Genomic DNA, 17,543 nt, shown 5'->3' with positions numbered 1-17,543 from the left:
TAATCCAGAGACTCTGAGGACTTGGTTCAAATCCTACCATAGCAGCTGGTGGAACTTAATTAATGCATTCAATTAATTAATAATATTATTCAATATGGAATTGAAAGCTGGTCTCAGTAATGATGGACATGAAACAATCATCTATTGTTGTAAAAACCCATACTTCTTTACTAATGGTCTTCCAGAGAAGGAAATTTACAGTTCTGACCTGGTGTGGCCTACATGTGGCACCAAACCCAGAGCAATGTCAATGACTCTTAGCTGTCCTCTGAAACACCTAGGAAACCATTCCGTTGTACCAAACTGCTACGTCAAAAAAGGAATAAACCAGATGGACCATGTGGCATCGATCTATGTACGGGAAGTGAAAATAGCACATCCAGCCACGTCAACACTGCAAAGTCCTCCTCACTAACATCTGGGGGACTTATGCCAAAATTGAAAGAGCTGTTCCACAGACTAGTTAAACAACAGCCTGACAGAATCTTACCTTACAGACAATGTCCCAGATACCAACATCACCATCCCTGGGTACATTTTGTCCCAGCGATAGGACAAATCCACCAGAGGTGGTGGCGGCACACTGGTATGCAGTCGGGAGGGAGTTTCCTTGGGAGTCCTCAACATTAATTCCAGATCCCATGAAGACCTATTGCATCAGGTTAAACACGAGCAAGGAAATCTCCTGTTGCTGGAGGAGTACTGATTCTTCAGTACTCCTCCATGTTGAACACCACTTGGAAGAAGCGCTGAGGGTGGCAAGGGCAAAGAACGTATTCAGGGTAGGGGACTTCAATGTGTGACTGAGCTGCTTGAGTCCTGAAGGATATATCTGCCAGACTGTTCCTGTTACACATGATGTGGGAACCAATAAGAGGGAAAAATCAACTAGACCATACCCTCACGAATCTATTTGTTGCAGATGCATCTGTCCATGACATTACAGGCAGGAGTGACCACTGCTGAGTCCTTGTGAAGACGAAGGTCCATCTTCATACTGAGGATACCCTCCATAGTGTGTGACAGTGCAATTGTGCTAAATAGGATAGATTCAGAACAGATATTAGTAGTTCAAAACTGTGCATCTGTGTAGTCAACAATAGTCTGTAACCTCATGACCTGGCATATCACTCACTCTACCATCACCATCAAACCAGTGGATCAACCCTAATTCAGTGCAGTGGGGCATTCTAGGAGCAGCATCAGGCATACCTAAAAATGAAATGTCAATCCAGTGAAGTTGCAACACACGGACTACTTAAATGCCAAATGGCAGAAGCAGCATGTGGTAGAAAGAAGTCAGGTGATCTGACAACCAACAGGTCAAATCAAAACTCTGCAGTCTTGCCACATCCAATTGTGAATGGCGGCGGACATAACTCCTCAGATGCTATGCAGTCCACATCCATATGCAGCAAGACCTGGACAACATTCAGTTTGAGTTGATAAGTAGCAAGTAACATTTTTACCACATAAGTGCCAGGCAATGACCATCTGTATCATATACAAAATATGGTGCAGCAATTCAACAAGCTTCCTTAGACAGCATCTTCCAAACTCAATCTTTACCACCTAGATGGACAAGGGCAGCAGACCCATAAAAACACCACGTTGCGAGTTCCCTCCAAGCCACACATCATTCTTTCCTTGATGCTGGATCAAAATGACATTCAATGGCATTAGCATCGCTGAATTCCCCCATCATCTTCGGGGTTCCCGTTGACCAGAAACTGAACTAGACCAGCCGTATAAATACTGTGGCTACAAGAGCAAGGGCGGCATGGACAAGTTGGGCCGAACGGCCTGTTTCCAGGCTGTAAACCTCTATGACTCTAAGAGCAGGTCAGAGACTGGAGATTGTGGGGAAAGTAACTCACCTCCTGACTCTCTAAAGCCTATACACAACCTACAAGGCACAAGTCACTGGATGAGTGCAGCTCTAACACTCAAGAAGCTTGACACCATTCAGGATAAAGCAGCCGACTTGATCGGCACCCCATCCACTACTTCAAACTTTTATGCCCTCCACCATCAACACACAGTGACAATTGTGTGTACCATATACAAGATACACTGCAGCAACTTACCAAGCCTCCTTAGACTGCGCTTTCCAAACCCACTGGGGGCAAATTTCCAGCCTTGTTGCACTCGGCACAGATCACATTGGGGTAGCGCGGGGTTGGAGAATTGCAGGGGAGGGGACTAGCACCTTTGTCGCCAGCAAGAACTCCCTTTGGGATTCTCCCAGCCCCACACTCGGACGTAATCTAGCTCCTGCTCAGAGAGGGCGTGAAGGGGGCAGAACATGAAAGAAGGGCGTGAAGGGGGACCTATTGGGACAGCCCCAATGCCAGCGATATATGTTTGGGACGGCGGGGTGGGGGAGGATCAGGCCAGTGATTTGTGTTCATGTGGGGTGGGGGGAACATGCCTTCAATGAGTTGGGGGTCCTGATGTCCATGGAGGAAGGGGATCTTCAATTTCACTTTGAAATTGGGGCATCGTTTAAAAACAGCACCCAATCTCTGTGAAGCCGGGCTTGCCAGCATGTTGAGGCCCCTTGCCTCTCAGATCTAGTGCAAAACTCGCCCCGCTCCCAAAATGTGACTTAAGTGCCAGAAGATCGTGATCCAATTCATGCCCAACATGCTGGCAGGAATTGCATTGATTTTCTCACCCAAAATCATACTTTCTTGGGGAAATTCCCTCTGTAATCTCTACCACCTAAAACAACAAGGGCAACTGGCACATGGGAACACCACCACTTCAGGTTTTCCTCCATGCTGCACACCATCATACCTTAGAATTATATCACCTTCACTGTCACTTGATCAAAATACTGGAACTCCAGGTGTACCTGCATCAGGTAGACTGCAACAGTTCAAGAAGATGGCTCACAGCAACCTTCTTGAGGGCAATTCGGGATTAGCAACTAATGCTGACACCCAGATCCTTTGAAAGAATTTTAAAAATCATGAATTAATTAAAGTTACTGATTATACCTTTTCCATTGTCATACTTTTCTGAAGTACATTGAGTTATTAGAATCCACAGCACAGGACATTGGGTGAAATCTCATCAAAAATGGCAGAGTGTTGGTTCTGGCATGAAAAACAAGTGATTTCTGCTCATGATGCTGGCATGATTTTGGACTGAACCTCATGCTTCATTAGTAATAATTTTTGTGCCCACGAGAATCACATCGCTCCTGTGGCTTTTTATCTCTTGTTGCAGGGTGGGCAAATCACTTAACTGCTGCAATCACTGGGGAGCTCCATATAAACTGCTCCGCAGCACTTGTTCCAGAACGACTGCAGGGGATGGCAGCCATGAAGTCTGCACCTCACTTTTCAGAAGGTGCCCTGACCAGACTGCTGTATGGAATGGAGCAGAGGCAGGACACTCTACCCCAGCTCCAGGAGAAGGCCTTCCAGCGGGGTCACCAACCCTGTCAGGGATGCAGTGGTAGCCTTGGTCAGTACAAACACATTCCATAGGGGATTGGGACAGCAGTGTCGGATGAACTATCTTCTTCACTCAGGCAGGGTAAGTGAATCACCCCAGGTCTCCCTCTGGACCCCCTCGCACCCCCAATTCCATCTCTCACTAAGCTCCCTTGGGGTTGCCAAGCCGACACGAGGCCCTGCTTCCCCCTCCCACAATCACCATGTTCCCCCAGTAGCTGTTATGTTCCTCACACATCGAACTTCCTCAAGCCTGCCACACCTCATCACCATCTTCAATCTCATGGCTCCCATCTACACTCTTCCTATCTGTGTCATTGCCACAAGGACACAAAGTAAACCACAATAAACGTGAGCAGGTGCAGCCAGCTGGAATCATGCCTGAGGTCAGAACACTCATGCATTTCAAGGAGTGGGCCGGAGAGGAGGAAAACCACGCCTGCACTGCTGAAATGGGGGCAGCAGCTAGACATGGGAATCCTCAAGACACGGGACTAAATCTTACCAAAAATTGGCAGAGTTGTTTCTGGCAAGAAAACCAGCATTTTTCTCGCCAGGTCTTATGTCACTCTGCCAAAAGAAATCAAGGGGGGCATGTTTCATGCGGAGGGTCCTAAACACACAGGCAAAACCTGACTGTGTGGTTAGCCTGGGACTCTAGCTTGGTCCGGTACTGTCTCTTGGCATCTTTGATGGTTCTCCATAGATCATATCTGGATTTCTTGTATAGGTCAGGATCACCCGACTTGAATGCCTCAGACCTGTGGTGGAATTTTACGAGATTGATTCTAAGTGTCAGCTAGCATGAGAATGGGAGAGTCCCTGGTCCATTTTTGGGCGAGTTTTTATTGGGTCTCTGGATTGCTCGTCCAGTGATAATCCTTGGCAACATCTTTCTATACTTGATCAGAATGCATGGTGTAATGGATTATTTTTGTGAAAAGAGAAATCAGTAGTAAGAATTAGTAAATGCCTTCCATTTCAAATAACTCTCTTGTTCTCTACACAATGTTGAATCATCTGATTAAAATATACTCACAATTGGGGAGTGTCTTTGGTATTCTCAGGACAACTAAAAACATTACACATTAATTACTTCAAAGAAGTGTAATCACTGTTGTTACATTGGCAAATGCAGCAGCCAATTTAAATATTGTAGTGATGTGATAAGTAACCAGTTAATTTATTTTCCTGGAATTGGTTGAGGGATGAATGTTTACCAGGACACCAGAAGAACTTCCCTGGCTCCTCTTTAATTTTTTTTTACATCCACCGAATGGCAGGTGGTAGGGGACAGGGAGGTCAATTAAACATCTCAGCTAAAAGATGTTGCTTCTGACAATAGTAAGACTCTTAAGTACAGTACTAGAATGTCAACCTAATTAAATGGTTAAGTCTCAAGAGTGGGACTTCAACCCACAACTTCTGATTCAGAGGTTGGAATGCTACCATTGAATCAGGCTGATGTATACAGAGTTGCTGCCTGTGCTGGTGGAGAAAATCAGAACTTCTTTTGACAGTCCACTTGCCAATTCCAGCCAAAGCCAACGCCTACTATGCCACTTTAACAACCGAGAAGCAGCTTGGAAAGGACACAGCATAAATGTTAATTTCTTCAATTTACAGTCCCCACTGGAGCACTTTTGCAGAAGGTAATCGGTTCCCTCTGGTGGAGTTGGCAAATGTTCCGAGACCATTTAAGGCAGTGAATGGCAGATTTCCCAAGTAGCCCAGGAACTGCTCCAATTCCTCATCCCTGAGGTAGAAATTAACTGTCCAATCCTTGTGGAGCCACAGAATTTCAGAATTTAGGCTTCTATAAGTGGTGATATTTAAAAAGAAACTTCTCAAGAAGAATTTCAAGACAGTAAAAGATCTCAGGTTATTTAGTTTTCCCAGTGGACTGACAGGCAGTATTACATCCAAGTCTCATTTATTTCACATGTTGATGCAGTCATTTCACTGGATATTCTTAATATTTAGTTTTTAGGGTTATCATTACTACCACAGCAAACCTGAACCTAAGGTAGTCACAAGATACCTATATTGTGTTATAGACCGCACATTGGTTGCATTTTTATTTGTATTTAGGCAATTGGCTTAGACTAACATCATAGAGATGGTTGCAAATTTCACATCAACTCTGACAAATCCCAATAGGGGCCACAGTAGAAAGCAACTTTCGTTGGTGCTTTCCTTGGATGACCATAAGAAATAGCATTTTGATAGATTGTTCAACCATCCTTTAAAGATTACTGTTTCTCTCAAGAAACACTTGTAAATTACAGCAGAATACTAATCACAAAAAGGCTGTAAAATATGAATGCCCATGGTCACCTGACTTCTTTTGTGGATTAGAACCACTCTGCCATCTCAAGAGGGAACAAAAAGAACATTCCAGACTGACGTGAATTGACATCCTTTCCTGAAATCAATCAAAATGATACTACCTGATTTGAATGGTTCATTCCAAAACAAAGACTTTGACTATCTCAAACCCTCAGAGGTGTTAACCCACAACAAAGGATGTGTAATCAACATGATCACCACACCTTATTTGGAAAAAGGCATTGAACTTGAGAAAAGCCACATAAGATGGCCATGTTTTCTCTGTCTATTTAAAAAATCAGCTAGGAGCTATGTGCAGGCTGCTCCACCAAAGACAATGAACCATCACTTAAATCAGTCAGTGAACCAGATTTGAGGGGAAAAAAACCAAGACATCAGGCAGCCAGAGCACATAAACTGTTTCAGTTAAAGTTCACCTGAGAACCAACCAAGAAATTTAACTAAGGAAACTTCACAACCTGCTGTGAACCCTTTGCTTTACAAAACCTTCTTTTCAACTTTAATGTATCAAAACCACCCAATAAACTATAGGCCTGCCTGACAGGAGACTGGAGATCATATAGCAGAGGCTGAGCAAACTGTACTCTGTAAAATGTGCATGATTGCAATATGCAAATAATATTTGTGTAAGTGAGCATATGGTATGAAAATGGGTGTACCTGATGTTGTATTTCAGTTGGGTAAGTGTATAAGAATAAATAACTTATTTTTAAACTCACAAAAGCTTGCAGCTGTATTATTTAATTGGGATACACACTCAAACAGGGTAAGAAAATGCAACCCTCTTTCTATCAAAAACATACTGATCATGGAGAGCCCAAGACAACAAGTTGATGCTGCATAAGATATTTGTTGGGTGGACTACTCTCTGAAATCATCCCATCAGGTAGCATATCAACGAGGAGGCACTGCCACAGGCCAGAGGTGACCATTACTTGTGTCTGCCTTTGATAGTTCTCTGCTGCATGGTTGCTGGCATTGAGTGTTCTAAGAAACCTTCACTTAGCTCTGCCATCTGTCACCTGCACATTTTACAGTTATAATGCTCACCAACATATATAAACCTCTCCAATGATACAATAGTGCCAGCTCAGGTCAGGCACAATGAATGTAATTAGAAAGCAGCATTAGTATGCCAAGAGATACAGGTCTGACACATGTAATGGGACAAAGAGTTTACACTGTGGGGGTGATCTTGAGCCCAATCCCGCCATCTGCAGAAATGCCAATACAGGCTCAAGATCCAGAAGTTGCAGATCTTGCTGGTGAGATCGCGATTTCAGATCTTCCACACCCCTCGCCAGCGACATCACCAGGTTCATGCCCATAAGGTATATTTCAATACATTTTAATATTATCAACATGCCGTCTCTCTAGATATTGACCACCCCCTTGTATTTTCAAATCACATCAACATTTTATAAAATATATATGTATATCTATATCCTCATGGCTAATTTCTAAACTTTTAAATAGCACAATGACCTTTTAAAATGGCTTAATCCATGTCTGGCTGTGACCCTTGAACGATTAGAGCTATTGGGCAGTATCACAAAACTTGTGCCTCAAAATCTCTGATGAGATGCTAACGATCCGTGTGGGCTGCAGAGACCAAATTCAAAGGTCATTATACAAAGGCCATCTATATTTCATGAGCCAAGCCTGGCCAACCAGATTAAATTCTTCTCCTAGAATAAAAGATTCTGTGACCTCCCATTAAGACTTAATGGTTGAAACATTAACAATCTCAGGAATCTAGAAAAAGTGATGTACACCCTTTGTCAAAGTCAAAGTGGAGAGGTGGGAGCCATGTGACATATTATATTGCCTTATGGAGCTGCAAAGCTCAGTCTGCCATCTACCAAGCAGCAGCACAGGAAAGGGACTCTGTCCAGGTTTCAATGCCTGGGCTCATCTACACTTTCCACTGGAACTACCAGACCTTTGAGACTATCGCCTACAAGACTGATTAATCTCTGCCAGTCTATCTCATCATGGAAATCATCTCCACTGGAAAAGTGAATTAACCAGTTTTCAACCAGCTGACCTCTATGAAGGAATACATTGATGAACTTTTCATTCTGGACTCTGGATACGTGAAGCAATATTTTTTTTTCCTCTTTCTTTGTCCTGTAACTCTTTCTTTCTCAATTTCTCTTTACTGTATGGATGCACAGGGGGCTATGTAGCCCTTCTCCCCCCCCCCCCCCCCCCCCCCCCCACGATGTGTGTGTGTATATGTGAGTGTGTGCATGCGCGGAAATAAATTAACTCTTCATATTCATCCTATCATGAGTTTGTTGTGAAGTTATTAGTCAAAATTGGATCACACCAAAATTGAGAGGTTGGGAAATATAAAGGGGAAAATCAAAATTAAAACAGTTTTCTGTTTATGGATGGGTGATGAGAGGAGGTATCCGAGCTGTTTAAATTAAACCCCCTCCTGTCAGTAACACATGCAAAAGGGGATGTCAATCATGCTGTTGTTGGTTTGCTTTTCTGTTCTTTTCTGTGTGAACTGATACACAATACAAAAATTATCCCCTTTTGTGTCTGTTGCCAAAATGTTACCGTCTCGCCCACCCGAGGGTTGTAAGATCCCGCCCGAGGCCAATGGAGAATGTCGTATTGCGAGTCTCGCCCGCCCCAATTGCGGGACGGGCATGCCAGTACAATTCCGACCTGTAAATTTGCTTCTATTTTCTAACCTTTCTCACAACTTCTACCATTTCTTAAAAACATTTGTTTTCTGCAATGTAGTGAATTTTATGTCACAGTGCTGACAAAATCCCCAAACACAATACTCTCAATAACAGATGTTAACATAGAAACCCTACAGTGCAGAAGGAGGCCATTCGGCCCATCGAGTCTGCACCGACCACAATCCCACCCAGGCCCTACCCCCACATATTTTACCCGCTAATCCCTCTAACCTACGCATCCCAGAACTCTAAGGGGCAATTTTTTTAACCTAGCCAATCAACCTAACCCGCACATCTTTGGACTGCTCACATTATCAGCTCACATTATGTATTTTTAATTTAATATATGGCTATTTGTGATTTCACAAAAATATGTCAATGTAATGAAAGGTTTCATATCTGTAGCCATGTCATGACTGTCGTGACCATATATTTGAATGTTTTGATTAGTTAAACAAGTGTTTATTTTCCATTTTTAACTGGTTATTTTCTACATTCATTATTCACCAATCATTAGACTTCTCCTCTGAAACATTGTCTGTTCATTCAAATTGCAGCAAATTTATTTCGCTGAGATATAGCTGCCATGATGATTTCTCACCCATACTACCATATCTCCCTAAAAATATACACCCTTCACATAATTATACATGAATAATTCAAGTTTTCACAAATTTCATCAAAAACTTCCACAGTGCTGCCAGAAAGGGAGTTCCAGGTTTTTGATCCAGCAACGAATAATAAAGGAATGGCGATACATATCCAAGATGTGTGTGACTTGGAAGGGAATTTTTGAGGCAATGGTATTCCCATGTTGGTGCTGCAGACATTTCATCACATTCCTGACTTATGCATTATAGGAAATGGAAAAGCTTTGGGGAGTTGGAAGATGAGTCATTTGCTGCAGAATATCCAGCCTCTACTCTATGCTTACAGGCCATAGTATTTATGTGGCTGCTCCACTCAAGTTTCTGGTCAATGTTGACTCCCAGGAGTCAATGGTGGAAGATTGGATAAAGAATGTCAGTGGGAGCTCGTTTGGGTCTTGGAGATATTCATTGCCTGGCACTTATGTGGCACAAATGTTGCATGTCACTTATCAATCCAAGCCTGGAGGCTGTCCAGGTCTCTCTGAATGTGGACATGGACTGCATTGTTATCTAAAGAATTGTGAATAAAATTGAATACTGAAATCATCAATGAAAATTTCTAATTCTAACCTTATAATGGAACACAAGTTATTGATGAAGCAGCTAAAGATAATTGTGTCTTGGACAATGCCCTAATGGACTCCTGCAGCAACATCTTGAGATTGAGATGATTGGCCTCTAACAAACACAAGCACCTCCTTTGTGCTAGGTATGACTAAAGCCAGTAGAGAGTTTTTTCCTTGATCCTCATTGACTTAAATTTTACTCAGGTTCCTTGGCGCCACAGTCAATCATATGCTGTCTTGATGTCCAGGTAGTCACTCTCATTCTTAAATTCGGCGCTATTATCCATGTCCAGATCAAGGCTGTGATAAAGTCTGGAGCCAAAATTGAATATCAGTGAGCAGGCTATTGATGAGTGGGTGCCACTTGATAGCAAGTCAATGACACCTTCCATCACTTTGCTGATGACTGACAGAGTAGATTGATGGGACAATAATTGGCTGTTGCAAGTGCAGAGAGATACATACTGAGAACGAAAGACAAGATATGTAATGGATAAAATGATGAATGGAAAAATGTAGAAAGAAAGGATAACAGGCAGATTTTAAAAAGTGGCAAAAACATGGAGAAAAGGAGTCACAGATTAACAGAAACACAGAAGAAAACCCAAGAATAACAAAAAAAAAGAAACAGAGTGAAGAAGAAGCTTGTGAAAAGCAGTGCAGATAGATAGTAGAGCATTACAGCATCACTTCCAGGATTACTTCCCTTTTTCATACCAGAGACTCATAAGATGGACACAATGTGCAAACAACTGATTTCTTTTGACCGTAGAAGTTTGCTGCGAGAAACTGAAAGGTACACCACAAATACGACCAGCGCTCCCTTAGTCTCACACTCCCTAAGTAGTCTGGTTCTTACCCAACATATTAAATTAACAATTTCCTTTGGAGGACAATTCTAAGAAAGCAGCTCAGTGTAGGTAACAGGCAAGGAACACATATCGATGCTTCAAGCTATCTAAGAGCAACAAGCATATAAAATATTTCATTTTTTAATAATACAAATGCAAGACTTGAGGAATTAATTTTCTGTACATACTATTCTTCACTTATACTCATTCCTGTTCAAAATCTTGTATAGTGTACCCATTACTGAAATAGTTGCCAGCTTCCATATAAAATTTAAAGTCCAAAGCATTTCTAAAGTATTATGTAAATGAGATGAACAATGTAATTCCCATTGTTAATCTGTTTACAGGACCTACTCTGTCCAGTGCTATGGTTAATGCAGGCCTCACTACATTCCAGAAGATAGAAGACACAAATGCAAGAGAATTGGAGCTGGTATTCATTTTTTCATCAATTCTTTGCACCTATCAGTAGATATCCCTGGCATTCCTTAGAGTACAGTAAGAAGTCTCACAACACCAGGTTAAAGTCCAACAGGTTATTTGGTAGCACAAGCTTTCGGAGTTTCAGGCTCCTTCTTCAGGTGAGTGAGGACTTGTGTTCACAAACAGGGCACATAAAGACACAAACTCAATTTACAAGATAATGGTTGGAATGCGAGTCTTTACAGGTAATCAGGTCTTAAAGGTGCAGACAATGTGAGTGGAGAGAGGGGTAAGCACAGGTTAAAGAGATGTGTATTGTCTCCAGCCAGGACAGTTAGTGAGATTTTGCAAGCCCAGGCAAGTCGTGGGGGTTACAGATAGTGTGACATGAACCCAAGATCCCGGTTGAGGCTGTCCTCATGTGTGCGGAACTTGGCTATCAGTTTCTGCTCAGCGATTCTGCGTTGTCGTGAAGGCTGCCTTGGAGAACGTTCTCTTCTGGGATCTTGGGTTCACGTCTCACTATCTGTAACCCCCACGACTTGCCTGGGCTTGCAAAATCTCACTAACTGTCCTGGCTGGAGACAATACACACCTCTTTAACCTGCGCTTGGCCCTCTCTCCACTCACATTGTCTGTACCTTTAAGACTTGATTAGCTGTAAAGACGTGCATTCCAACCATTATCTTGTAAATTGAGTTTGTATCTGTATATGCCCTGTTTGTGAACCCAACTCCTCACTCACCTGAAGAAGGAGCCCAAGACTCTGAAAGTTTGTGCTGTCAAATAAACCTGTTGGACTTTAACCTGGTGTTGTGAGATTTCTTACTGTGCTTACCCCAGTCCAACGCCGGCATCTCCACATCATTTCTTAGAGTATCCCGTGCATCCTTTATCTTTGTCTCTCTTTCTCCTGTGTTCGTGACTAGTCTGTCTCACAGGTATTGCTTGATTACTTTAAGTTTAAAGAGGGATCATAAAATCTTGTGGGATGTGGCAGTACTGGTATGGTCACATTTATTACCTATTCCTAGTTGACCTGAGATCATATATTCAACTGGTTAGTGTGGACTGCAAACATGTGTAGGCAGAACAGGTAGGGGTCCTGATTCTCTTTTCCTGAACAATGTGAGAGAACCAGCTGGGTTACTTTAGTCCAATAGCTTCCCTTGTTACATTTTCCTTGAGCAGTAAGGGCCCATAAATTACCATATTACCCAAATTCAGTTTTTTAGTATGGGACTAGAATCCGTGGCCTTTGGGTGAAGAGTCTTTCAACACTCCGTGGTTTGTTCGTGTTTGACATCTTCCCCAGAGAGCAGTGGAGACTGGATTATTGAATATATTGAAGGCTGAGTTATTTTGACTGACAAGGAAGTCAAGAGTTATGGAGGGCAGGCAGTAAAGTGGCGTTGAGGCCACAATAAGATCAGCCACGATCTTGGTAAAAAAAGAGACATGCTATCAAAGCTTTTCACCTTGTACTCATCAGGACAGCTACGCAAGATATATATATATATATGTGACTTCTAGCATGCATGACTATGTGGCTGGAAGCCACATATATTCACACTCAGGATCTGCCATTTGCAGACTGAGGAGTATGTCCATGCACTACACCTTTTCAATCCAAACAAAAGCATATGGGAAAGCCATTTCCTGGTTCATTTCCCATGGCAATGCCTTGCTAAATTAGAGCTGAGCTGCCTAGTGTGAATTTTATTCAACAGCATGGCAGTTAACTACTCTCTGCTGCAGTCTGCATAACAATGCCTCTACCATTCAGAGTCCATTTGCCAACCAATCAGCATTCTCTTTTCATGCAATATAAATTGTTGTTCCCTTTACTGTTGTTTTATCTTGCATAGCCATCCTGATGAGTGCAAGACAAAAATCCTCAATAGCATGTCTCTTTTTTCAGCAAATTCAAGTTTTGTACTACCAAATGACTAGCCATGATCTTATTGAATGTCAGAACAGGCTCAAGGGGCCAAATGGCCTACTCCTCCAATTTCTTATGTTCTTATGTTCTTACAACTGCCACATTCTTCTATCGCAGCTTTCTCGTCATCCCAAACATAATATTCAACAAATATCTAATCTTGCATTGCAAGTTTTTAAAAACATTTGAATTCTGTAAATTCCAATGCATTGTTTGCTTTCTGACAAAAAGAAATAAAGATTATATTTGGTAGACAAGTTGTACCGCAATCAAGGTAAACTTTGATAAAAATTGGATTTAAAAACATTTCTTTCCATCAATCAACATTTCTTTTGATGTGTTAAAAATATTTTATAAAGTAAATATAAAGGGGTAGTTTTACTCATTTGCTACTGTTATGTACCTTGACACACAAGGAATGTATAATGAGAATTCTGCTTACCAGCATATTTACTGTTGAAATGACCCATTTTCCTCTCATATAACACTGATAAAGCAATCAAAAATGCATGTCATAGAAATTATAAATGTTAATGTAGTTAAATGTAGTAATAGTGATATATTATGTATGATATTGTTAACATTTTTACACATCGACATACATTGATCATTATGCAATAAAATGTATGAGTTCCACTAAAGGAGAATCATATAGTCATTATTATTTTTGTAGATTGTGAACAGACACCCTCCTTTTGGAAACCAGATAAGAGAATCTGTTATTCATCTCCCGAAATATGAGCTCAGTGTTGAACAGGTGATCTCGCCTTTGTAATTATTAGTGCTGTAGGATTTATTTTGCAATCAAATTGATGACCAATGATACTTGGAGTGGTTCCTGAATATTATTGCATGTTGCAAAAATTGTAATTATGTATCATTTAAATTCTTTATATTCGGGAAGATTTTGAGCATTTACTACTCACAGTGAAATCATTTATTCTTTGTGTTTATAATGTGTTGCAAATCGTAGAAAGTTTTCTCCCATTGAGATTTATTTAGCTGTGCTTGATTATTATAGAGTATCAAACGAATCCTTACTTCATTCATTTGGAATATTTTTCTTTTGAAGCTTGCAAGATACCATGATTCAGCGGCAGAAATCATTGTGACAATTACTTTAACAAATTATGAGCAGCTACGGAAAAAGAGAACAGCACCAGACAATCACCACACTTCACTAATCATAGGAGATGCAGACAATCAAGTTGTTTACAAACAAAAAGTCACGCAAGTATCTAAATTTATTAAGTTGCTAGTGCACCATCAGCTGAACACATGGAAATGGTGAATTTTTCAAGACGTGTTTTTCATGTTTAAAATCTCAATCCTGTGTCTGCATTCAATCAACATTAGGTATTAAAACCATCTATTGTTTGCCAAGAACCACTCATAAACCTTCTGATATATATGCAACACTCCCGTCAATTCCCATCCAAGCAACCTGTCTGGATTCCACATTGAATGTGCATTTTCTGTTTGAGTTTAAGTTTATTAACCCCTTGTATGGTGACATTAGCAATAAGGATTTAAATCTATTAACCTAATAAGGACAAAACTTGGTTTTTTAAATGACTGGCAACTCAGTATAGTACTTTCTCCAGAGCCTGAGGTTGCCTCCACAGGTTTATTAGGCGGCAGCAGACTGCAGTGAGAGTAAATATGCCACAAGAGGACTGTCAGTGTTGAAATTGTGGGAAAAGTCATTACAGTTACCGAGATAGCCTTGGAAAATAGCTTTGATCCATAGGTCATTTAAAGATAACTCATAGAATATTTTGATTACCTGCATTTATATTGACACTAGTATTGTTTCTCTGCCGATGGGTGATTACTGAACTGGATTGCCCAGTTTTGGTGTGAACATGAGTCTCATATTTATCTTCTTAGCTGGGGTACTTTGGGAGGAATCTCCTTGATGGTGACTGGAGTCTCACCTGCCATTTGAAGAGCCGGTGTGATTCTTTTCGGAAAGGCCTGCTGAACCACAAGCCAATCAGGCAGTGGCAAGGCCACAGGCGGGCCTTCCCCTGGAAATAAAGACCCTGGTTTTGGAAGTCTCACCAACCGAGAGCTGGCAGCCAAACAGTGGCTGACAGCTCTTGTCTTCAACAGCAAGACAGGGGAAACTGTGGTTGCTGCAGGAAAAACACTTACCAGAGTCTGAGGATCACAAAGCAACCCAGGCCAGTAATGTGGGGGCCGCAGAGACGGGTATAGGGGATTAAGCAGGAAGGGCAAAAGGGAGGGTGGGGTGGTGGCTCTCAGCACCCACACTGAACACTCCCCCCCCCAGCCCCCTCACCCCACATCCCTTCTCGATGGTGAGTCCCTTGATCGAGCACTGAGTAGCTTTGAATGAAGTATAACCGTCCCTCCATACCAGATGTAATAAGCTGGATGCATGGTTTTTCACCATGGGCTTACCCACCATGGTGGGAAGGTGACTGGAAAGCTAGCAGGGGCAAGAAGACAGCAAGGTTCCAATAGCCACCATCCCCCTAATCACATGCCCCACCCACCTCCAAGCTCACCACCAGCGAGAGCAAAAATTACCCATATATATGGTGCTGGAAGGGCTTAAAATGAGGAAGGGTAGTGAGAAATTACTTTAAAGAATAAAACCAAAATTATTTTGTTTGCATAGAGGCCCAGGTCTAATATCAGCTAAATCACAAACACCTTTATTTATTTAGTTTCTTTATTGTTCACAAGTAAGGCTTACATTAACGCTGCAATGAAGTTACTGTGAAAATCACCTGCAGTGATATATTGTTGGGGTACCTCCAACACAACCCAAACCAGAACCACAACCCAATATCCTAGGCTGGAAGTATTTAGTTTGCAGGTAAGGCTGCTAAATGGACTGCCGTCAAGCAATAGGCTGCCCTGCAGAACGGGAAATTCTGCCAGTACTGCAGTGCAATCAGAAGAGCTGGGAATGTTGCTGAAGTGGCAGAAGCATCCCCATATCATAACTGATGTGCTAATGAAGGCCTTGGAGAAGACTGGGGTTTTTGCCGCTAAATCCTACAGAGGGGTAGTGTGTAGAATCCCAGCAGATGCTCTATTTTTGAGCAATTACCACGACTACCCGGGGCCTGACCACCATATTCCTGGGGGTCCAGGCCCACGCTAAATGCGATTATATGCAGCCAGAAAGAACAGTCAGTGCAGTTCCAGGTCAGGAAAAGAGAAATATTACCTAGGCATTGAGGTACCAGTGGGCCTCACTGATTGGCCTAATATCCCTTCATTATCTGCTGCTGCCTTACTCAATTTCAAGTGGGATCACAGAGGAGAATCTAAAGTTCAAAATGAAACAAATAATCTTCCTGTTCTATATGCCTAAGTACCACACTGAGTCGTCCCTTACCAAGTGTCGGTCTTCACAGTGGAAGACACAATAACATGCCAAAAATGGTTGACAAGAAGGCTAGGGCAGTTGAGGACTTAGAAACAGTCATTATCATTAAAGAAATAGTGTTGGGCAAGCTAATGGGACTAAAGGTAGACAAGTCTCCTCACCCTGATGGAATGCATCCCAGGGTGCTAAAAGAGATGGTGGGGGAAATAGCGAATGCACTCGTGGTAACTTACCAAAATTCACTGGACTCTGGGCGGTTCCGGCAGATTGGAAAACAGCAAATGTGACGGCACTGTTTAAAAAAAGGAGGTAGACAAAAGGCGGGTAACTATAGGCTGGCCAGTGGGGAAAATACTTGAATCTATCAACAAGGAAGAAATAGCGAGACATCTAGATAGAAATTGTCCCATTGGGAAGACCGAGCATGAGTTCATGAAAGGCAGGTCATGTTTAACAGATTTACTGGAATTCTTTGAGGACATTACAGTGGACAATGGGAACCTTTGGATGTGGTATATCTGGATTACCAGAAGGTATTTGACAAGGTGCTGCACAAAAGGCTGCTGCAGAAGATAAAGGTGCACGGTGTAATGGATAATGTATTAGCATGGATAGAGGATTGGTTAACTAACAGAAAGCAAAGAATGGAGATAAATGGGTGTTTTTCTGGTTGGCGATCAGTGACTAGTGGTGTGCCTCAGGGATCAGTGTTACGACTGCAATTATTTACAATTTACATAGATGGCATGGAGTAGGGGAGCAAATGTAGTGTGTCAAAGTTCACAGATGACACTAAGATGAGTGGTAGAGCAAAGTGTGCAGAGGACACTGAAAGTCTGCAAAGGAATATAGATAGTTTAAGTGGGTGGGCAAGGGTCTGGCAGATGGAGCACAACGTTGGTAAATGTGAGATCATCCATTTTGGTAGGAATAACAGCCAAATGGACTATTATTTAAATGGTACAAAAATTGCAGCATGCTGCTGTGCAGAGGGACCTGGGTGTCCTTGTGCATGAATCGCAAAAAGTTGGTTTGCAGGTGGAGCAGGTAATTAAGAAGGCAAATGGAATTTTGTCCTTCATTGCTAGAGGGATGGAGTTTAAAAACAGGGAGGTTATGTTGCAGCTGTATAAGGTGCTGGAGTACTGTGTATAGTTTTGGTCTCCTAACTTGAGAAAGGATATATTGGTACAGGAAGGCATGCAGAGGAGATTCACTAGGTTGATCCC

The 17,543-nt window shown here is 42.0% G+C and overlaps 1 protein-coding gene across 1 annotated transcript in view; it reads left to right on the top strand.

Annotated features, from left to right (window-relative positions):
- hfm1 (helicase for meiosis 1) overlaps positions 1-17,543 on the top strand; it is a 116,193-nt gene that overhangs the window by 74,617 nt on the left and 24,033 nt on the right. The window contains exons 24-26 of the mRNA XM_078219215.1: positions 10,930-11,015; positions 13,621-13,704; positions 14,020-14,177. Coding sequence (XP_078075341.1) covers positions 10,930-11,015; positions 13,621-13,704; positions 14,020-14,177 — 328 coding nt within the window. The remainder of the gene's footprint in view (positions 1-10,929; positions 11,016-13,620; positions 13,705-14,019; positions 14,178-17,543) is intronic.

This window comes from Mustelus asterias, chromosome 8 (genome assembly GCF_964213995.1).
Source record: "Mustelus asterias chromosome 8, sMusAst1.hap1.1, whole genome shotgun sequence".
Classification (NCBI taxonomy): Eukaryota; Metazoa; Chordata; class Chondrichthyes; order Carcharhiniformes; family Triakidae; genus Mustelus; species Mustelus asterias.
The sequence above is the reverse complement of the archived record's forward strand: the minus strand, read 5'-3'. Positions and strand labels throughout refer to the sequence as shown.